Source organism: Falco cherrug, chromosome 9 (assembly GCF_023634085.1).
Source record: "Falco cherrug isolate bFalChe1 chromosome 9, bFalChe1.pri, whole genome shotgun sequence".
NCBI classification, from domain to species: domain Eukaryota; kingdom Metazoa; phylum Chordata; class Aves; order Falconiformes; family Falconidae; genus Falco; species Falco cherrug.
In genome coordinates this window covers 14,288,328-14,311,597 of record NC_073705.1, presented here as the reverse complement: position 1 = coordinate 14,311,597, position 23,270 = coordinate 14,288,328, and the positions used below count along the sequence as shown (strand labels likewise).

The 23,270-nt window shown below is 52.4% G+C and overlaps 1 protein-coding gene across 1 annotated transcript in view; it reads left to right on the top strand.

Annotated features, from left to right (window-relative positions):
- ASTN2 (astrotactin 2) overlaps positions 1 to 23,270 on the top strand; it is a 353,993-nt gene that overhangs the window by 245,588 nt on the left and 85,135 nt on the right. Inside the window, exons 17-19 of the mRNA XM_055720179.1 lie at positions 4,897 to 5,162; positions 17,972 to 18,105; positions 19,269 to 19,417. Coding sequence (XP_055576154.1) covers positions 4,897 to 5,162; positions 17,972 to 18,105; positions 19,269 to 19,417 — 549 coding nt within the window. The remainder of the gene's footprint in view (positions 1 to 4,896; positions 5,163 to 17,971; positions 18,106 to 19,268; positions 19,418 to 23,270) is intronic.

The following is a 23,270-nucleotide window of genomic DNA, read 5'->3' as shown; positions in this document are numbered from 1 at the left end:
GTCCGGACAGAGGGTGGTATGAAGGGAAGGTGGACCAGAATTACCTCTTCTTTGTGTGAAATGCAAAACCTGAGTTCTAAACCAGGCCCAGCTGAACAGCCCATTGGTGTCATTGGGGTTAACTGCTGAGCCTGGAGGAATCCCTTCTTGGGTCTCTTCCTGACATTCCCTCTATACTTTCAGCTGGAGAGGCTTCTCCTCTCCTTGTTCCGAGCATTTCTGCTGTTGAAGAGCTACCACATCCTACCCCTGATGTGGCTGCATTCTTGTGGTAAGTGGAGTGATTCCTAGTTTTGGAATAACTTAGGATCTTTTGAAAGAGGTGCTGTATAAAATGCTGGACCACTAGCAAACCCATCATCTCCTGGGAGCTCTCAAGACAAAACAGCACTCCCAATACAAAAGAATTAGGTATTATGCTTTTGTTATTGTTATAGTAGTGGTGTTAGCATACTTCCCTTCTGTCCAGGCACTAGGAGGTGCTGCTGGTAATGCTGTAAGCCTTTCCTCATATCTGCAACTGCTGCATCCCGAGCAGGGACCCCTGCACGCTGTGCAGGCAGTCACCTCGTACTGTGGGGTTATTTAATCCTGGTGGAGCACAGAGCCAGGCACCCAACAGGCAAGCAGTACCTCTGCGCACTCTGCACTGCTCATCCTCCTTTTCTTACACAAGGCTTGACGCTTGGTGGAAAGCTGTTATTTATTTGTTTTGTTGTGTTTTTTTTTTTAATACATATTTCAGACAAAAAAACAAACTAATAAATCCCACAAGTTGCTGTGATGCATCTAACCACATCTGCAGTGCTGTGCTTCCAAACAGATGTTGCCAGGATGCAACTGAGTTGCCAGCAGTGTTAGTGAAAGCATGTTCAGATGCAAGGGCTGATAAGGAATCCCTCTATCCTTGCTGCTGCTGCACTGCAGCCCCTGCAGCAGAACCTCATCCTCCTGCCAGAACAGGACCTCTAGGAGGGACCCAGCTTGCAGTGAAGACAACAGGAGCGTTTCTGTTGGCTTCACTGGCAGCAGGAGATGGCATTGCAATGGTAGGTTGCAAGGTCTGGTTTTCACTCTCTCCAATCCAATGGCAAAAAATTCCTTTGACCTCATCAGGAACAGGGTTGGGCTCCCAGTATTTTTGTTCAAGAAGCCAGTCATCTGGGCCTCAGCACTGACAAATGCTGTACAGCGACTAGGTAATAAAAGCCAGACCGAGCCTCTAGGAATACGCAGGGTTTCTCCAGTTCACTGTCGGGTTTGCTGTGGGGAGAGCAGGCTGGCCCCCAAACCCGCTCCTTGCATGCAGGCAGCTGTGCAGATAACCAAAACTCGTCTGAGAGGTGGGAGAGCGGGAGATAGAGGGACCCTGACCCCTCCTCTCTTTGTGCTACAGTTGCAATGGCAGGTCCAGGAGTAAAGGAGTGTGTTCTGGGGGAAGATACCTCCCAGGTCTGAGATGCTGTGAGTGGTGGGTGGGAAGAGCAGGAAGCACAGTCTCCATCAAGAAAATTGCCAGCTTTTTAGGGATGGGGCACCTGGAGCTGATACTTTCCACCTCCTGAGCAAGCAGATGAGGAGCAGCAGTTCCTCCTTGCTGCTCTCCCTGGCTCTGGAGGAGCTGGCTTACAAGCAGGGTGTGCAGCTGGCACTCTCAGACAGGTTTTAATAGCAGAAATGGGGTGATTATTTTGTTAGGACTGTACATAAGCCCCCAAAGCTCATTCACAAAAGCTACCAGGAATTGCTATCCAGTGCTGATGACTTCCAAGTGCTTGTCTGGATGAGAGCTGGCAATCTGGCAGTGAAGCCTGTCTCCCTCTGCTGAGCCATGTCCTATTTCATTTTCCTCTTTTGGAGTTGTACCCAGAGCTTTTTTGGTACAAGAGAAAATCGGGGATCCCTTGCCAGCACGCTGAACCAGTAAGCTCGGTTACAGTAACCCCTCGCATCCCCCTGAAGCCAATCTGTAAAGGATTCCTTTTCCCCAAAGTGACTGGGGCTTCAACTGTTATAAAGAGGATTAAATGCAGACAGCCATTTCTACCTTACCTATGAAGTCTGCTCTGCTGACAAGTCTACCATGAGTCACCAGGCTCCGTGGTTAATCTTCTGTTGCTGAGTGCATGGCTGCTATGGAAGTGGAGCTGCGCTACTCACACAGTTTGCTACCTTACTTTATTTGCAGACCTCTACGCTTTCCCCTGTGCAGCTCCATTTGATGATTGCTGCTCCTGAAATGGCTTTGCTGCCTCTGGGTTTCCTTCAGGAGAAAGGAGGAATGCTTGCTTTCATGCCCTAGTCCTTGGAGAGCTTTTGAAACCACCACTTCCACCACCCCAGCTACAGTGCCCCTTCCTGGGAGCGATGGGCAAAGGAGGCGGTGGGTGGTGCAGGATACGTTGGATGAACTTGTGTTCATTTTCTTTTCTTGCTAAAGGGGCTGTGGCGTCAGGGTGGGTGCTGAAAGATGGCTCTCCAAATCTAGCCCCCTATTTGCGGGGAAGCCGTATCCTCTCCTTCCCCATGGTGACGTGTCTGGTGGAGCACTGCTGCACACAGCTTCATCTGTATCCCCAAATGGGGCAGCTAATGCAAACGCGTGAATCTCAGCTTTTACAGCTGCATCAGTTGGGGGTGTCCCTCAGCACGGGGCAATGCAGGGAGACTGGGGTCAGCATTCTCCTGCAGAGGGAAATTCTTGCTCAGATGTTTATTTTGCTCCTTACTTGCCTCAGCTTGCTCCTTGCAAACACAGACCATAACTGAGGAGGACCATGGGAGGTTGCTCTTCCTGCTTATTCATCCCTCTCCTTCCTGCTTGTTTGTACTTGAAGAGCACCTGAGCCCACCAGCACTGTGTGCACGTGCATTGTATGCCCTGTGCTTCAACGCAGGGAGGACAGGTGACACGGGGGGAGAAGCACAGAGCAGATAGCTTGGAACAGAGCCTCCAAGGCATTCCCAGGCCAGGGCTGTAGCAACTGGACCACGCTGCCCACCCAGCCTGGACTGTCTCCAGGTCTTCCAGGTTTTGGTGTAAGCCTGTATGTGTGATTTGAGCAATGATTTTCAGAAGGCCTTTTAGAAAGGCTTGAAACTGTGTGCCACATCTCCAGACAAGCCTTAGCTAAGCTTAGACTAAGCCATAGCCTCTGTTAAAGACACATCCACACATTTGATGCTAGTGGTCTACAATTCTTAACAATAAAGCCAATAACTGAGGAAGGGAGGTTTGATATCCTATTGCCAATCATGAGATAACTGATTCCACTTTCTCTTCAGCTCTGTGTTCGTGTTCTCTGTTAAAGCCTGGCTCCAAAACTTACTTCCCTGTGGAGGATCTCTGAAATCACTGCTTCAGCTCTGGTGAAGAAGTTTTGCAGCCCAGAAGTGTCATAGTCTCTTCTACATGTAGTTTAGTAGCACTGTTAAAAAATATTACTCCCATCCATCTTCATGGCTTTTCCTTACAAGGCTTGAAGTTGCCTGGAGCTGCTCTTCTAGAAAATAATCTCTCCAAGAACCCTCTCCAAGTCTCATTTTTCCTGTCTGTGTACACCGTTGTGTCCCTAGATATTGAGACATCTCCTCACAGCCTTGTTTTAATTTATCTTATCAACTCCCCCCCCCCCCCCCCTCGCCTTTTATTCCACTGAAGGATGGGTTGGTTGGAATTTGCTCGTTCTTCCCGTGATAGCTTTGATCCCGCACACAGAAGTGTTCCCTGAGAGCCAGACAGCAGGGAAGGGCTGTCCCTAGCCTGGAGGGCTTTGGGAGTCCTGAATGAATACTGTGTCTACTTGTGTTTCTAATTGACTAGTGCCTTGCCAGATCAGCTGCGTGTCACTGCAAGCTGAGGGCATTGAGACAATCCCCATTCCTCTACAGCTCCTTCGTGGGACTGAGAAGTTGTTGCTGGAGGTAACAGCCATCTATCCAGCTCATGGTGTTGGGAGACTTATTTGGGCACAGGATGGATAAAGGCTTTTCTTCTGTAGGTCTGTCACCAGGTTCTGGAAGGTGGGCCTTCTCTCTTGGATCAACCCAAGAGGAGCATCTGTGGATACAGAGTTTAAATAGAAGTGTCCAGGACAAAGATGGGAGTCCTGTCTCCTTTGCTCAGGGTATCACCAGGTGCGATACATTCCATGTCCTTAGTGAGTGTGTGGACCAAGGCAGGACAAAGTAAGGCTCTCCAGGTGTATTGCCTTGTGGTTCAGACCACCAGGAAGTTTCACAATGGGTTTCAAAGGCCTGAATGTTTCCTCAGAGTGTTGACAGTTTGGGTTTGGTAATGCCTCCGTCTGTTCCATCTATTCCCTGTGTGGTGAGTTTGTTCCTGTACCTGCTTACCCCCTCTGCCACGGGCTGCATCCCACAGTGTAGTCTTTGCATCCATCTTTTTCATCCCACAGTCCCGCTCTTTGCAGCCTCCTTTGCATCCATCTCAGTGCCTTGGATAACGTAATCCAAAACAGAGAGCCAAGGACCACAGGGACCGGGGAGAGCTGGTGTTGGCACAGGTGTGAGGGCACTCAGCTCTTTGACCTGGTCCTTTTGGCAGGCAAGATGTACTTGGGTGGTTTTGTTCTGTTTTGAAGTGCAGAAAGCGAATATGCAATTTACAAAAAAGAAGAAGGAGAACATGGTCAGTTCTGTCACTCTAGAAGTGCTTGTCTGGAAATGCTCGCACTTTCTACCCACTCCTAAGCACTGACCTGCAAGTCCTGTTTTTCTCCTTCTCTCCTTGACCTTTCTGGTTTCCTGCTCCCACCTGCTCCACACCTTTAGCAGCTGCATTTATCCTGGGTGCTGCAAAGTTTGGGTTTGGGAAGATGGACTGTGCTGAGATTTATTTAATGTTGTTTGGTTTCTTCCCTCTCTCTAAACCAGAAACAACTGAGCTTGGGAACAAGAAGGAGTTGAAATCCATGCCCTTCATCACCTATCTCTCTGGCCTGCTGACAGCACAGATGCTCTCTGATGACCACCTCATCTCAGGTGTGGAGATTCACTGTGAGGAGAAAGGGCGCTGCCCATCCACTTGCCATTTGTGCCGGCGCCCTGGCAAGGAGCAGCTCAGCCCTATGCCGGTTCTGCTGGAGATCAACCGAGTGGTGCCTCTGTATGCTCTGATCCAGGACAACGATACCAGGGAGGTGAGTGAGCTGTGGTGGACCAGCTCCACTGCTGTGATCCTGCCTTAGTCACCTCTCAAGTCTGCCTTCCTCCATCTCTGCATAAATGTTGGGTTCCTGGGAGTAGGACAGTGTTTTCATGTGCATGTTTGGGGGGGAACACTTCAGGATGGTGTCAGTGATGGAGCTGGCAGATCCTGCTGCCCCATCACCTACAGCCCTGGCAGACCTGTGTCTCCCTGCCTTCAGTACGGTGAAGGCAGTGCCATAAGCAGCTGGGGCCACAGTCATTGCCAGTGTCCACCCCAGCAGCCACAGGTGTGCAGGATGTGTCCTGTGGAGGGGTCTTAGGAGCCAGACATCACCTCAGGCTTTCACTCCTGGCTCTGATCTCAGCCGAAGCTGTGTGAGGGGTGGCCAAAGCCCTGCAGGGCTCCAGTGTGGCTTTGCAAAACGCCTGTGTAGAGGAAGGGAATAACCAGCCCCTCGGGACAGTCCCGCAGCCACAGGAGGTCACTGTTACTCCAGGAGGGACCAGCCAAGCTGGAGGTCACCCTTCCCTGGGGCTGGGCTCTGCCTCCTGCGAGATCTTCAGTGTTAATCCTATGGAGATTGATTTCCCACTTTCTTGGTTCACTGCTGCCCCCCGCCCCCCTCCGCAGCCCTCTAACCCCAGTCTCAAGTCCAGAAATGACAGACTTGCCTAAAGTCACTTACTAGCACTGAGCCTGCACTTGATTAAGATGCTTGGAGTAAGCCAGTGTGCAGCAGCTGTGGGTGGGAGACAGAGGGCTGCAGGTCAGGAAGCAATCCTAGCACATGGAGCTGTGACCACCAGGAATGATGCTTCAACCCCTTCCCATATCCGTGGGCAAAAGAGCCCCCCGTGCTTTTCCTGGTGCCCAAGTCCATTATGGGGGCTTTTCTTCCTTGCTTACTTCTTGTTCTTCTTCCCGCTTTCCCCTCTATCAACCCTTCTGGTTCTTCCATGCAGCTATGCCTGATTTCTATACCTCAGTTCCTGTCTCTTTGCAGCTCTTTCCCCAAACTCCCTTTCTCCCACTATTTTCTCATCCTGCATCCTTTCCTCATTCATGCCTGCTCTTTCCACTGGGCAATTCTTGTGTAGACATTGACCTGCTGTTATCAGCATGTCCCAGGCAGTGCTGGGATGAGGCATTGCAGATACAGGGAGAGCAGTGGGAAAGGTGGTTTCCTTCAGGCAAGAAAGATGCCTTTCCCAGCAGCAATCCACAAGAAGATGGTTCCTTTTGGGGTACAAGAGGTAGGTTAGCCAGTGGGGAAGGGTGTAACAGTGAAAGCAAGCAGAGCCCAGCAGGATCTGGGGGATCTCCATGAACCCTGCTCACCACCAGCTCCTCTTCCTAGCCCTGTGCCCAGGTGGCAAATGCCACCCTGCCTCTCTTGCCCTGGCTGCAAGGTGTCCCCCTCCTCCTCACCTGTCCCCCGCAGCCCTGCTGATGCTGCCAGCCCTGCCAGGCTCGCTTGGGGTGCCTCCTTGTCCTGGGGAGCTAGAGCCTGTGTTTCACCAGCAGCAGCCTCCTTCCCTCACTCCCCTGGCTCATGCGGAGGGCTGGCCCCATCAGCTGCAGCTGGAGGACAGCCCGCATTGTGCTTTCCACAGAGGCGCCGGGAAAACCAGCAAACAAACAAAACCCCAGTGAAGCAACCAAATGAGAGAAGCCCCAGCCATCTTCCAGAGGGCTGTGTGTCCCTGTGTCAATGTGTCCCTCCCACTCCTGCCACGGGTTCACCCAGAGGTGGAGGGGCACCCCGGGGACCCTGTCTGTGCACGGGTGCTGTGTCTGAGTCTGCTCCCCCTTCACCCCAGGGTGCTCTTCGTCAGTGGTGCCAGAGTTAGAGGTGGGAGGGTGAGGGATTCTGGAAGCTGCAGGATGGAGGATGCTGCCAGTGCAGTGCTAAGGGGACAGCGGGAGCTGGCAGTGAGCAGGGTGTGCTGGGACAAGTCACCTTGTGCCATCCACAGCAGAGGGTCCTGGGGTGGGGGCAGGCGGTACGTGCTGTCCTCTCTGAACCCCCACCGCCAGCTGGACTGGGTCTCGTTGTTTTGGCTGTGGGCTTCTCTTGGTGGTAGGCCCTCTCACCGCCCCTGTCCCTGCGGCCCATCCAAGGCCACCCGCATCCTTGCTGCAGCAAGGCTTTTTGCCTTCCTGTGCCTCCTCTTTTCCATGCATTCCCATTCCTTCAGCATGAATCCCTTGTCTCACATCAGCTCCAGCATTTTCCTTTTCCCTTCTTGCTCACTTCTTAAACCTTCATCTGATCTGCTGTCCTGCTCCCTCCATCCCTTCCTCCTCAACTTGCTTCTCCCTCTTCTCTCCACCAGCCTCTCTCCTGCAGGATATTTATTTCTCTCCCTCTCCTCCCCTTGCTGCCCTTCAGCCCCATGGGCAGAGATGAGTCCCGGTGCCTGAGGGCTGTAATCCACTGCTGCCAGAGGGGCTCGCTGCCACCATGGCACAAGCCCTGGCTCTCGGCAGGGTGGCCTGGGCTGGGCAAAGCTGCAGCCACCTCTCTGGAGGGGATGGAGCTGATGGTAGCCGTGCCCATGCCCTAGAGTGGATGGTTTGGTGTAGGGTTAGCATTGCCTGTGTGAGAACGTGCCCACGTGCCTCGTGGCATCGTGAGCTTGGGGGATGAGGGATGCCCACAGGGGCATGGGCATGGCCCTCCCCCGTGAGCAGGGAAGGAGAGTGACCATGAAAGGGAAGGGGGTCTAGAGGTGGTGGGAAGCTGCAGCCACCACAGGGACATCACCTCGTCACCGAGACCCAGCAGTGTGCCCTGTTCTACTGTGAGCATGCTGGAAGGCTGGTGGCTTCAACTGCTAGCTTGTTCTGCGCACTGGGATGGGCCGCCAAAGGGCGGGTGCTGTAAGGAGCATCTCATGGACAGTCTGGACGTTGAAATATCCTTTTTCAGCATCAAGTAGGAGGCCTGGGAGGAGGGTCCCCGGGCACTAGCAGAGTGGTGTTTGCCTGTGCCATGAACAAGGTTTGCGGATGCTTGGGCTGAGCCAAGTTCTGCATGTCCGAGAACAGCATGCACAGTTGAGCGCTACCCTGCCTGCTTTTACCTGTTCATGTGGGTAATAATCAATATAGCAAATGCTGGCCTTATGGAAACTGCAAGCAGGTCCCAATTCCCCTGTAGTAATAAAAAAATAATTGTGAACAATGATGATCTTTTTCTTTGCATCTATGTCCACGTAGACACATATAGGTGTGTGCAGAGAGAAAGCAAGGTCATTAAAAAGGTGCATGCTAACATCTGAAAGTTTGCTGAAAATTATCCTGTATAAGCCTTGCAGCAGAGATGAGGCAGGACACAGGTATAGACATTTTAGCCACTTCAGTATGTATAGGTTTTTTTTAGTAGGTCTGCCTTTTCATCTGCCTCAGTGCAGTGAGTTATGCACTTTTTAAAATTTACAACTACCGCACGGTACAAGGCTGTGTTCTCAGTTGCTGATGACCTTGCCAGACTTTTAAGTGCTGGGGTTTAGGTTTCCATGCTGGGTGTCTGCCTTGGGCTGATTTGCGATTTTTGTATGCGTGCATGTTTGATTTCAGCTAAAACTGACCATTTCCAAGAGGGAGATTAGGTGAAAATATATTGCTTTGCCCACATGAAATACGTTGGAAAATTCTTTATTTCCACGTCACTGGGAACTGCTGTTTTCTTCTTGCTTTGAAGCAAGGGCTTGAAATTTGGAAGGGCTCCAGGAGTCAGGTTTTGCCTTTTGCTGCCCAGGGAGCATTTGTCCAGAGGCATTTGTGCTGTGAGCTTAAGGAAGCTCTCAGCTGTGTGTGATCAGCAGGGGTTTGCTCTGTCTCCTCTGTCCTGCTCAAGCATCACACCCGCTTTCAGCAGCAGGGAGGAACAGTGTATCAGGGCATTACCATTTAATGATGGCCCCTCTTTGCCTTCTGGTGTGCAATGAAAACTGTGCACTGAGCCCCTGCTAGGAGGTGGGTTTGTTGCCCGCCGTGGTTTAACAGCGTTGGTCAGAGAACTTGCATGGTCACTGATAGCTGCAGCCTGGCTGGGGACATTGGCAGTGCTGGGCAAGGAGTTTCCCAGGTTCAAGGGTTGTGTTTGAAAGTCCAAGCATCTTTTGAAGGGCTTTTTTGAATGACTTTTTCATAACTGTCATGGCTGATGTGGCTGTGGGTGGAAGGTTTCGCCGGTGAAGGACTGCTTGCTGGAACAGAAGCAATGCTAGAGCCTTCTGTCCACTGGTCCTGGTCAGCTGGTGGGATTAGACTTTTCCATTGTTGTTATAACTCCATTGCTCTGTGTCTCTTTACATCTTTTGAACGCGTTGTGAGCATTTGGACTAAAGAAGCTGTGACCTTGGCAGCGACATCTCTGGATGTCTTGGAACCTATGTTGTGGTTTGAACAGCACCGTCTGCCCACATCTCTCTTCTGTGCCACTTGTGCTCTGCAGCAGTGCGGATACCAGTGGTCCCTCCATTGCCATGTCCATGTGAAGCTGGAGGAGATTCTCCACTGCAGGACTGTGGAAGAAACCTCCACCAGTGTCAGCAGCTGGCTAGGCCCAACAGCAAAGAGCTTCTATCTGTTGTGGGGCTTTCTGCTGGCAAAATGCCCCCGACACCTCGAGAGCAGGGTGCTGTTGGGTGCATGCGATGGGGAGAGAAGAGAGACGTGGTGACCCTGGCTGTTTTCCCTCTAGTGAACATCCTGGACCCAAAGGAGAGGAGAGCCACATGTCACCCCAGCAAGAGTGCCAGACTGTCATGGCCTTCCTCCTCCACCATCAGAATATTCCTGCCTGCCCTCAGCCTATGGGATGGACAACATACCTCTTAGTGCCCAGCATAGCCCTGGAGTCCACTAAGGCATGGACTGAGAGAGCAAGACCCCACGTTTGCACGTTCTGCAAACCTCCACGCCTCCTGGCTGGGCTGCAGGCAGCCAACCCTGAGAGGCACCGGGAGGAGCTGGGATTGCCCTGCTTCCCCCATCCCTCCCACTGCCAGCACTGGCCCGGGGAGTGGCACCGAGACCTGGAAGAGTCGGTGCACTCAGGAGCACCTTTGACAGGGATGCATGTGTGCATGGCTGGAGCCACAGGGCAGCCATGGCCAGCAGTGGGGAGGAAAGGGGCAGGCAGTGTGTTCCCCTCCTGTTTGTTGTCTGTTCCTTTCCCCCTAAAAAGCCCAAAATGAACACAAAAGCCACTCCCGCAGAGCAGCTTGGCCAGCTGCAGAAGTGCTTAGAGGGTGGTGTGGTGAGAGAGGTGCGGGGAAGGGGAGCAGGAGAGATCAGTCTCACCCCTGGTGGGAAATGAACTCAAACCCCTGTTGTTTGTATTTAAGGAGACAAATGGACCTGGAGCCTGGATTTTTAGAAGACCCCTAGGACCTTGATTTAATTCAAAAATTGAGTAATCTCAGCATTTTCCTGCAGCAACAACCTCACAGCACATGCAACCCAGCCCGCGGCATAGCAGTGTGCTGGGGGGCACGTTCCTGCTCTGCCGGCCCCGTCAGCCCCCGCAGGAGCTGGCGTGTGGCTGGGACCCTGGCAGCACTCTCAGCCAGAGCTGCTTCGCTGCCTGTGCGTGGACCCCAGTGTGCTTGTGCCAGCAGTGCCTGCATGCCGGAGGTCTGCAGAGCCCCTGCGGCCTCACTGGCTGGGACGGCAGCTCTCGAGGCTGGAGGAAAATTCCCCGTCACTCCTACCCACCCCTTGCCTGTGAGCACCTGCTGGCCCCAAGGGGCCATCTATTGCTGTGCAGAACGTGGCCACCGCTGACCACTGCAGTGTCCCCAGGGTGGCCTTGGCCAGGGTGCTGGGAGTGAGGACCAGGGGAGCTGCAGGCAGTGAGCTTGTGTCCCAGCGGAGTGCTGTGCCGGCTCCAGTGACCACTCGAGCCTGGCCATGTGGGCAGCTGAGTTATCATGGACCAGGAGGCAAGCAGGAGCAAAGAGAGGAGAAAGCATTTCTTTCACCCATCCCATCCTTCATCCTTCAAACCACCTACCCTCAGCTCTCTCTGAAGATGCAGGATGGAGCATGTGTCCTTCCTCCCCCCAGAGCAGGCTAGCTGCTTGCACAGATGATGACAAAGTGGTGGTGGCAATTTCTGAGGGAGCTGCACAAGCTGGTGTCTCTTTTCCTCCTGGGCCCAGCTGATCTCCATGCCCTTGCAGCTCACTTTCTCCAATAGCTGTATTTCAGCAGAAGTACAAAGTTTAGCCAGTTTTGAAGTCTTCCGTTGGTGATCCTTGCTCAGGTCTCGGGGTCAAGGTTGTCTTGCATTCGTTGTTGTAAGGCACAGTGTGATGGAGCCATGCCCTGGCTGTGTACTTGGAGCCCTTCTATACATTTATACCAACCCTGCATTACCAGGATGGATGGTCTAAAGGGCCCACAACGGGGTGAATCACATCCCTCGTACCTCCAGTGCCATCCGTCCGTCAGGGCAGCCCACCTGAGCCAGCCCTGGTTTGTGCAGACTGGGCACACCATTGGGGCTCCCCAGCCCCTGGGCGAGGAGCTGAAGTGGCCAAGTGTATCACTGGTGCTGTGACCCCCTGGTTTGGTGTTGACATTGCCCTCAAAGGGCAGGGTAGATGGAAAAGAACACATCTGAGAAATACAGGATCCTGGTGCTGGTGCCTCGAGACCCTGTGCTCCTGCAGCATGAGATCTGCTGCTGGCTTTGAAGTTGTGAGCGTGCCTGGAGAGGAGCCCCTGACTCTGCTGGGTGAACATTGTCCATGCTGCCATCCGGGTTCAGCCCATTAGGGAAGCAAACCGCAGTCAGTAGAGACCAGAGATGTGCCTGGAGGAGATCAGTCCTAGGATTGAGCAGGACTTTGAGAAACGTGAGCCTGAGGAGGAGGGACAGGGGGATTGAGGCAGAGGCTGGAGAAGCCAAGCTGGGGCTCCTTTCTCGGGGAAGAGTTTGGCCGTACCCCTTGAACCCCACTCTGAAGGCTGGATATCTGGGCCCTTCCCATAGCCCTGTGTCTCAGGGCTGGTTCTCCTCGTGTCCCCTGCCCATCTGGGCCCGGCAGGAGGAGGGTGAAGTTTTGCAGGGTGCTGTGGAGACAGGGCAAAAGGTGTCGGCGAGGCCATGGGCTCACTCTGGGCCCCATACAGCACCCGATGGCAGAGCTGCTGGAGGACCGCAATCCTCCCTGCGCCTACACAGCTTCCCGGAGCAGCCTCTGAAGGTGGAGAGCCAGTGCCAGGGATTTGTTTTTCCACTGCCAAAACTGAAAGTGAGTCAGGGCGAACGGGGACAGCATTTGTATTGTTGAGGTGAACTTTTTTGTTTTGGTCTGGGGTGTGTGGGTGGGTTTATTTGGTTTTGCTTTGTTTTAATATCTGCTAATTGGCCCTTGTCCTCCTCCTTGCGCACTTGAGCATCCTGCTGCAGCTTGAGCCCACATCCGACTCGCCTTACCAGGGGAAGAATAGCTGCATTGTAACCGCCCCACCGTGTTATAATGGGGAGCTTTGTAGCCGAAGTGTGAAAGCAGAGCCGGTTCCCCAGGACAGGACTCTCGCTGCAGTGCAAAGGCTTTTATTTCCCCTGCTGCCAGGTTTTACCGTGTCCTCTGCTGCTCCCTTGGATCCCATAAATAACACAAACCAGGATGCTGCCCACCCTGGGTCCCTTCCAGCACCCTGACCTTTCCGGCAAACCGCTGATGTGCCTTCCCAGGATGAAGTGCTGGTGATCCTGCTCCCCATGGACAGGCAACCGGAGGCAGGGAGGGTGTGAGCAGCACAAGATGAGATCACCTGCCAACAGCAGTAGGGAAACTTCATCCTCCTTTGCTGTGAACCTGGAGCAGACTTTCAGACGTGAACTGCATGATCCTGGAAAGAGTCTCTGGCCTGGGAAATCCTTAGTTTTCCTCCCTTTTTTGGTCTCTCTTTTTTTTTTTTTTTTTTTTTTTTTTTTTTTTTTCCTTCTCCCCCCCCCCCCCCCCCCCCCCTTCTCCCCTCTCCTTCTAGAGATGTCTAGACTAAGGAGCAGTATTCATCTTCTATGAACAGCACTGAGCATGACTGTAAGGGCATGGAAAGCTTTTCCTCCAGCCACCCTTATCATCATGATGGCATCCTGTTCAGCCTGTGAAATCCCTGCTGGAGCCTGCCTCGCATACTCTTTCCCTTGATGAACAGTCAGTATTGCTGTCTACAGACTGCGTGGAGCATGGCAGTGTCCAGGAGCTCCAGGCAATGGCACTGTTGTGGCAGGCACTGTATGGGGTGGCAGCGCTGGGTGACTGGATTTGCTGGTAAGCAGAACAGGACTGTGCCACGCCAAGCAGCCCTCTGCCTCCTCTGCTGGCACCTGCCTGCACGTGAGGGAAGGTGGTGGTGGTGTGCAGGCACCATCTCCATCCCACAAATAGGAAGGGACAGAATGTCTGTGTTGGCTGCTCTATCCCTGGACAAGGGACTGAGTGTGTCCACTGGCATGACCCAACCTGCTTCTACTCTTCTTGCTTTCCTTCTGCATTGAGAACAACAATAACAAACAAGCAAGCATAGACCAGGGAAACCAGTACAAGACCCCAAATGTACCAAACTTCCAGCTTCTAGATCACCTTCGCTATCTCTGGCGCATCTCTGTCTGTGCTCATCTGTGGTTGGTATTTTTATCTCCCTGTATTTCCTTTTTAATTTTTCGAGAAACTGAGGTGTGCATAGCAACTACAAAGAAACCTAGACTCAAAGAAACAGTTGAGCCAGATTTTTGTATCCCTGTCAGCCATGGAAAAGACCAGATATTCACAAATAAGCACCCAACACGTGCCTTTTCCCGGATCCCATCTGGAAACACCAGCCCCTGTGGTGCGTGCCGAGTCCTGCAAATGCTGATCTGAAAGGTTCCTTCATGTCCTATAATTTACCTCTCTGGGGATGTCAACAGAAAACCTACGGTTAGAAATAACTTAATGCTTCTCCCTCCATCAGCCAGGTCTAACAGAGGACAAAGGAAATGTTCTTCAATATTCTGTTGCAGAGTGTCTAAGCCATAAAATGGGACCAAATGGCCTCCCCCTGAGCACAAATAACAACAGGAGAAAGATCCATATGCAATCAAGTGTAGGATAAATGTGCTTAGCTGATCATTCGTTTCCCTAATATTTTTTTTATGAATAGGCTTAACTTATGGTAAGATGGGACTTTATGGTCCTGTAAGTCTTGCTCGTGTCAAAACAAATGAACTAGCCATCCTATGGGGGAGCTATCAATCCAATGTATGGGTGTGGGGAGTCAGACCTATTATACCTTTAAGAGCAAATTAGATGCTGTTCCTATGATTCATAATGCTATATGTCTAATGGCATGACTCGTCATCTAGAAAATAAACGTTTTGAGCCAGTTTCTCATCTCATAAATTTCCCCTCTGGCACTGAAGGACATAAACTAAATGGGCTGACTCACAGGGAAACAATACAATTTGGATACTTTTAAATGAAAGATAAAATTGCCTTAGGGCACAGAGGGGCGTTGAGATCCTGGGGAATGGTTGGCAAGCACAGGACGGCACATCAGGGGCCACTCTACCGTCTCCAGGAGGCAAGGCTGCTCCTAGGGAGCCTTTCATGCTTGAAGACCCTGTTGGGTTTCCCCAGCTTGCTAGCTTGGTGTAACCACCACAGTGAAACATCCGATGTGGAGATGATCGTGTTGGAGATGGTCATCTTGTTGTACGTGTTGTCTCCTGGCAGGGAGGAGAGCAGTTGCTGCACATTCCAAGCATGGCATCAGGAAAGGACACGAGATGTGGAGGTGCCCACTCCAAGGCAGGAGGGGAAGGTGGTCCTTAGCCACCAGACCAGGGAAGTCCCTGTGCATTCCCACCTGAAGCTCTCCCAAAGGCTGCAGCTGCCCATGGGATGGGTCTTGGCACCTTTGCTGCATCCTTTGTCCATTACTCTTGGTCTTCCCTTGCCGTTGGGCTCCTGGTTTGGGTGGCAGCTGCCATTCCCCTGGGTTTGTGTGAGCAGTCCCATAGCTCCCAGGCTGTGCTGTCGGAAGGAGAAAGGGAAGGAGAGGTTTTCACGTGGTTGCCACGGGTGGAGGAGCCTGCAGTGTGCCTTTGGGGCTGGGCTGGTTAAAGCTATCACCTTTGCAGAGAAGGTGACTTCAACTGCTGATCTCTGCCAGGACCAGAGAGCAGCCTCTGCCGTTGCAGCTGGAGCCTGGGGCAGGCTGGGGGAGCCGAGGGAAGGAAGGGTGGGCTCTGTGTGAGCTACAGCAAAAGCTGTACCTGGCTTCTGGGCTGGGAGGACCACAGAGTCCTCAAAGCTCAGAGACCATCCATTTCTCCTGTAGTTTCTGTGGATCAATTGACTGTCCCCACGGAGGGTTTAGGGCCTCTTAAAGTGATGGTGAACATCTTTGTGTGGGGAGCATCATCCCTTCTTCTGCATGATCTTACCTGTTTCCTTGTCATCAGTTTGCTCTTGCCACTTCCCCACTCTCTGACACACACTCCCTGGCACCGAGGGCAAAATCCTGGAAACCTCTGGCTCGAAATCCCACTGGAAAGCAAGAGAAGGTGAGTCCTGGAGGGAGGCAGTGGCCAGCACTGGGGGCTGACCATGCTAACCCAGTTAGTGCGCGTAGGTGTGCTCACCTTAATGAGTGCAATTGAAGGACGCATCGATTAGCTAACCTCGTTTGTGTGAAGGCTGACACAAGGCAGATGATGGCTGGCTACCTGCAGGATCTAATTAAAATGTATGTGAGGCTGGGCAGGCAGAGCAGAGGGGATTGCTCATCCAGCCTTGCGCTCACCGGCAGAAAAAAGAAAATAAAAGGAAGGAATTGACTATTGGATTTGGCTAAAGGGCATGCATGGGGTGGGTGGGATTTCTTCCCTGCATTGGGGATGTGCAGGGAGCAGCTGGGTTAGGGGCCAGGGAGGGAGCATGCAGAGCAGCGGTTGTCAGGGCTGGGGAAGGGTGACAGTGGAGCAGTGCTGAGGGGTGACAGTGCAGCTCTTCCAGGGATCACCCGACATCTGTCTTTGCCCACAGTGCATGTCTGTGCACACATGTACCTACAACATACATATTTATCCTGCTTCCTAGGGAGAGAACATGCCTCCTCATCCATCTATGCACATCATTTTCTGTTTCTATCCTGCACAGCCCTTCCACTCCTCTCTGTCTTCCCTGCTCTTCGTTGCTTGCAATGCCCTTTCCAGCCCAGTGCTTCAATTACATTCTAAACAACAAGTAAAATAACGTCACATTTTCTTTCTTTCTCATGTTTTTTCCTTCCCTTTTTTTTTTTTTTTTTTTTTTGTCTGGAACAGTCCGATTTTGTAAATGCCTGGAAGCAGAAAATGTTTCAGACATGAGAGCCTCGAGGCGCCTTGTTAAAGGTGCTCGGGGTGTTTGGGGGGAGTGACAAAACCCCGGACAATGGGAGCCCTGACGTCAGGCTCTATTTATACCTCCTCTTTTCAGAAACCTCCCCGGGATGGCGCTTTTCCTAGAGTTTTCTGCTAAATGCCGAAGCTGCTGGAGCCATCTCTGTCCTCAAAGGGCACGTTTTTATCTTTAAGGCGTAACCTGGCAGTGCGGGCAGTATCACCCGGGCCAGGCTTCCGCAGGCAGCTTGGAAAGGGTGGAATAGTGCTGCTTCGAGCTGGGCTGTGCAGGGGCTGGTACCGAGGCTGCTGCACATGCATGAGGACCCATGAAGGATTTTCAAGCCTGAAATGTACCTTTTAAAAGGTCAAAAGCATTACAAGGACGTTTGTTTTGGTGGACGAAGTTTTGGTGTTACGATTATTCTAGCAGGGTGTGTGGCTGCGCAGCGTTGGGTTGAATATTGGCCGGGTGTGTGCAGGGTGAGATGCTGTCTTCCAGGCTGAAGGTTTGATTAGGTGTGACAGGCAAAGGGTGGTGTGAGAAACCATGGTAAATCCACGCGGTCCAAACTACAGCAGGGTACAGAGGAAGGGGCGCCCTGTCCTACAGCATGGGGACCAACGTCGAGCACCCCAAGCTGCAGGATGAGCACAGGGAAGATAGCACAAGGTGAGACCTTGAAGGCTTTGGGAATTCAAAGTGTTTCAGTCTCATACCCCAGCAGATGAATGGGTGTCTTTCTGGGGATGCATTGGCACCATTAGGAGCGGTCGGGAGGGCTCCTGGTCAGGCTGGGGACGCTGCCCGGCTGGGGAACACCCTGCAAGTATTTTACAGGATTGTATTCTTCCAGATACTGCTCTTTTGCTTCTGAGTATTCCTTATGCAAGTGAATAAAGCAGCAGTTTGCTTGCAGGAGTGCAGCTTACATGAATAATGAACCCATGAGAAGGATGGGAGCGGTCTGTGTTATTGGGGATGAAGGAATTAATTCTTAGTAGGGACAAAACCAGCTATGGGATGGGCATGTGGAAGGGTTTCACTGTGCACAGCAGCAGTGTGAGGGGGCTCTGTATGCTGTCCAGTGTCACAGACAGGCTTATGTTTGTGTGTCTTCAGGCAGCTGCCCTCTGTCACAGGAGAGCCCTTTTGCAGGATCGTGCAGACCCTCCCCATCCCCATGCCAAAGGCAGCACCCAGGGGTGAACCAGCATCACTCCGCAGCGAGAGCTAAAGCACAGGGAGGTGAAGGGACTTGCCCAGGTCCATGCAGAGCTGGGGCGACCCCCCATGTTCCCTGATCCCGCACCCCTGATGCTCAGCACCATGTGGCTGAGCCACTGGCCGGATTTCACCGAGTCTTTAGCACATGTGTTCATGCTTTTTGTTCTCATGTCAGGCTTTCAAGGGAGCCCTGATGAGCTCATACTGGTGCTCGGGGAAAGGCGATGTTATCGAAGACTGGTGCAGGTGTGACCTCAACGCCTTCGATGAGAATGGACTCCCGAACTGCAGCCCTCTCCCTCCACCTGTGTACGTATCGGTGCGAGCCCCTCCCGCAGGTCACGGCCCCAGCCCCCAGCCCCTTTCCTGCAGGCTCAGGCCATGGGCATCTCCTTCCTCTCATCTTCAAGCCCCGGGGCCACAGTCTAGCACTCCTCACTATGTGACTGATGCCTTTAGGATATCCTGGCTCCGGCTGTGGCCCTGGAAGGTTTCCTTATAGATTTTCATCACCTGATTAGCAGGGGTTGTAGAATGGGATTTCAAATGCTGAAAGAAATGGAATTACGGTGCAATTCATTGTGGCTTGTCAGAACAAGAGCAAATCAGGAGCAAACTGATGGGTAATTAGCTGAGAAGGCAGGAAGACTGGCTCCAGTGAGCCACAAGGAGCAGAACACCTTCTTAGCGAGCCAATATCCTTGGAGGGGATTTGTTTCCCATCCCAAGTTCAACAAAGACACTCATATGTTTGGAACCAGACCCTTCATAGCCCCATACTTTGTATTGTCATTTATCTGAGCGCAAAGAGAGCTGACACCTTTGCACCAGCATGGCCAGGAGCACAAAGTTGCTCTGCCTTCACACCTACCCTCATCGTCCCTGACCCGGGCAGGACTCCTGCACAGCTGCCCCTGCTTTGGCTGTCGCTCACACCCATCAGAGGCTTGCCCATTTGCAGCTGGGTAAATTCACAACCACAGCTGCCCCTTTGCTCCCTCCCACCCGCCTTTGCCTTTGCTCACTGGTGATGCAGACTAGACCCTCCCCCTCCTGCAGATTCAGCCCAGCTGGGTTGCATAAAGGTTAAGCTGGATCCTCCTCTTCCTTTTGTGTTCCTGGGCAGCTAGTCCTTGGGTCCTTCTGGGGCTGCTGAAGCTTAGTAGTTCTCCCAGGAGATGAAGGTTCCTTTAGATAGAGTGTTTGGGTTCCTGTGGTTGCATGACCTGGGCTTTACCAGGAGCACTGGGAGGTAAGGACACGTTCTGCAGTAGGCTGAACCTAACCGATCTTCAACTGGAAGTTGTTCTGCACTTACCTGCTGCTTTCCCCTTGTGCTGTCTGTCTTTGTGGGTCTGTGTGCACGTTCCTGTGTATAAGCGTGAGCTGGGGCTGTGCTGCTTGTAGAGGGGGGTTCCTCCCCAGAAGGAGAGCTGATGTCTTATTTGGTTTCTTTCCTGTCTCCTGCCCAGTCTGCGGCTCTCCCCCAACGTGGAGCCCTCCAGCACCGTGGTCTCCCTGGAGTGGCTGGACGTGCAGCCTGCCATTGGGACGAAGGTGTCCGACTATGTTCTGCAGCACAAGAAGGTGGATGAGTACACAGACACGGACCTCTACACAGGTGGGTGCAACTGCTGAGGGCAAGTTCTCCTTGGTGCAAAGTGTGCGCGGTGATGTGTCCTGTGCTCTGCCTGGTTGGGAGCTGCTGCTGTTGTGGAGAATGATGCATAAAGCCAAGGTGTTGTATGAGGTATCAAAACTGCTTTGTTCAGGAGAGGTTTCTGAAGGCTTCTGCAGACACGGGTGTTTAAGTGGAAGGAGAAATGCAAAAATGCAGTGTGGCAGGAAGAAATTATTTGCCTTTTTTGGGTAGGAGAACCATGAGTTGAAGTTTCTGACTGAAGTGACTGTTTGACCTGATTAGTCTGAAATATGCTGCAGGATGGTGGGTGTGGGAGGAAGTTCAGCCCTCAACAACTTGAGGGCTTTACTGCTCAGTTCCAGTGAGTACTGCATTACCTGCCAGCCTTTGAAAGGACACTTCTAAGTTGCTTTGTGCACCTATTGAAGTGACTTAAGTCTACGGTATTAAGGGAGATCATTTAAGCAGCACAAAACTTCTCTAGGGGAGCCTGAAACTCTCCCGAGTTGGAGTTTGGTTCCCAGCTCAGGCTTGGGCTGAGTGCCCTGTGCTTTGCAAAGGCTTTGTCAGCAATTTAAGCCATGCTCCAGGAGCTGCTGGGCAAGGTGTAGGGATGTGAAGGATGGGATTTGATTTGGGTGAATCAATGATGTATTTCAGAAAATAGCACTGGAGACCTTGAGTGATGCTACTGCTGCATGGAAAGCCAGGCAAAACCTCATACTGTTTTTTGCTTGAGGATTTTGGATGTAGTTTAAGAAGATCGTGTTGTGTGTCAGGGGCAGCCAGTGTTGTTGACCGGAGCAAAGGTTTAGCTTTGTGTGAAGGCTCCTTCCCCCAGGTGCTGGCAATATCTAATTTCAGCTGTCTCTAGGTAAGGAAACATAGGAATAAGGTTTCTACCCACCATTGGAGCAAAGCTCTGCAGCTGCTACTGCTTTGGGTGATTAAAACCCTCATTTGTTCTGAGGTGGAGTCTGGTCAGCTTATGCAAAGCATGTGTGTTCCGGGCTGCTGCAAGGACAAGGAGCCAGGCTGAGGGTAGGGACAGGGCTGGCACTGCAGGGGACCTTGCTGCTCCCCTGCTGCCTGGGCATCCTGGTGAGACATGTCTGTGTGTCCCTGTTGGAAGGCCATCTCAGGAAGATCATTCAGAGCTGGATCGGGAGTTGCATGCAGGCAGTTGTTAGATCTTGGTCGGAAGCTTTCTTAGCTTGTGGTGGTGGCTTTTTCTTCTCCTCACTAATTTAAGACCCCCTGAGCCAAGCCCTCTGCTCCCATGAACTGCCACAGAGCAAACTGCTCCACCTCACAGCCACAGGGAAGTTTTTGCCCTTAAAAACTTTGTCCTACGCGAGCTGCACTTTTCCTGCTGGAGAGAGCCAGAGACCTACATCCTGGGGGGACCTGGCTGTTTGTGGAGACCCCTGTGAGAAGGAGGTCTGGTTCCTGGCTTGTACAACAGCCCTGTCCCTCAGGAGCTTTCTCCTATACCTTGCCAGCATCCACTTCCAGAGCTGCCTGATGTGGCCATGGCCCCTGGGTTATGTTTCTAGTTTCCCGGCGTGGAAGAAGGCTTGTTCTTTATCTTGGAGGGGCACCCTCCAGTAATGGAGAAGGAAAACAAGCCACCAAAGGAGGGGCTTTGTTTTGGATGGGGATTCCAGATTGCTCACACATCAGTCAGGTGAGGCCAGACCGGGGAAACATGGGGTTTCTCCTTTGAAGTGGCTGGATCTTTGCCTGGCAGCCAGAGTAGGAAATACAGATTATTATTATTATTTTCCTTTTATGACTGCCATGTGTTTGACAGGTGATTGAATTCATTGTGGGGAGCTGCCCTCCCTTCTCCCTGCTCTGGGGGACTGTTTGGGACAGAATGACCCCATTAACAATTAAAGAGAAAAGCCAATCCTAAACCTTTCCCTTTTTTCTATGCTGTTTATAACCAAACAACATTCCTGCCTTCGTTCCTTTCTTACCCTACAGGCCTCTAATGCCAGATGACTTGATTCTTGCAAATACCTTGCATAGGTACAGAGATGCTGATTGCTGCATCTCTCTAAGGCTTTGCTTGGTACCATGCTTCACCCAGCCAAAAATCCTACCACGGGTGTCCCCTCACCACCATCGCCCACCCATCGTGCTGCACCACATCTCCATTACATCCAAGCAGCATCCACAAAAACATTCATTCAACCCTGGGAGGGGTGTGTGCAGGATATGAAATTTGGGTGGCTTTTGATGGGTATTGGCAGGTCTTCCTTCCCCATCAGTCTCCTGGCTGCTGGCAGGTAAGAGCAGGCTGCTGCCATTGCTGGAGGTGCACCATGGGTGCTTGCAGAGTGTGGCACTATTGGGCTGGGAAGGTCCTGCAAGGTTGGAGGGCTCTGGAGCCTGCTGCCATTCATCCCTTGGGTCTCTTGAGTTTAAATGTATGGGTTATTTGTGCTTGTAGGGGGAAGTTTAGTTTTATTGCAGTTTTAGCCATTTCTTGTTGGAATTTCTGGTGCTGGACTGGGGCTAGAGCTGTTCCAACCGGCTCTTCAGCCCCATGACAAGCTAGGTGGTACCTGGCCCCTGCCTTCCTCCTGCCCCCACAAAAGCCTCCAGTCTCTCCCCATTGCAAAACTCCTCGACTGCCTCCTTGCTTTGCAACTGGAAGATGTAGCTTTTCCCTTGAGCCAGAGAATATTTGCTCCTCTTCTTGGAGCAGAGTCAGGAGAGAGTTTTGAGGCTGGTCTGGTGTGCATCCCCTCTGCTCCCTGCCAGGCTCTGTGCGGGGTGGTGATGCTGCGGCATGGGGCAGGAGGAGCCAGGAGCTCACATGGGGCAGCTGCCCCTGGCTGTATGTGCTTTTTAAAGAGGCTTATTACTGGTGCTTAGAAAAACATAGCCCTTGGACCATCTGAGGCTAATAGGAGGTGAACTTGTGTGCGAAACAAACCATGCTTTCAACACCAGCGCGTGGGGAGCGAGCGGCTCTCCACTCGGGAGCCAGCGGAGAAGACGGAGAGCAATTACATCCCAAACTGTTTATTAAAACTTGTGGAAATTACTCATAACTCCATGTGTGCGACGGCTTTGTAGTTGAGTGATGCTCTTTGTTTGAACATGGGGCTCTCGAAGAGGGTGCAAGCATGTGTGTGTGTGTGCATGGCCAAGCCCGCCAGCGCATTATGTCATGGACGAAGCAGGCGCTGCACTTGAGAGAGGGAGAGGGAGAAATGTGTTTTACAGGGTGAGGTACAAACTGAAATGGCTGTGAACATCTGGAACTGATATTAGGCTTGGAAAATGTTTTCTGTCACTCCAACACTCCTCTAGAGGAAGGTTTCTGAAGTTAAGAAGCTCCAAAGGGGATGCGGGGGAGGGACAAGGGGATAACATGACCGTGGCGCAAAGTGCTTTTTATGTCTTGGTTCTGGTTGCCGTAGCCAGGCCGTGTCCCTGCCTGTGCCGGGTGGGGGACCTGGGGTTTTGCTGTTGCTGGTTGTGGTGGCCCTGGCTCAGCAGGTCCCCTGGCTGAGCTGTGCCCTGCATCCTGAGATGGTCCTGCATGGGGAGCGCTGCGCCCTCCAGCCCGTGATGGGTGGAAGGACAGAAGGCTCCTTGCCCTGGTTGTAGGGTTAGGAACCGAGGAGCTGAGGTGGGTGGCCTCTTCCAAAAGAGGAAGGGTGAGATCCTCGGGTGGGGACGAGCAGACCTGTACCTGGTTTAAAACCACCTGGACCATCTCTGGGGCCCACTTGGGAGGTCAGACCCACCCGCGGCCAGGTGCAGGTTGGGGTGGCTGCTGTGAGCATGCAAAGTGCAAGGTTTAAAAGTAAAA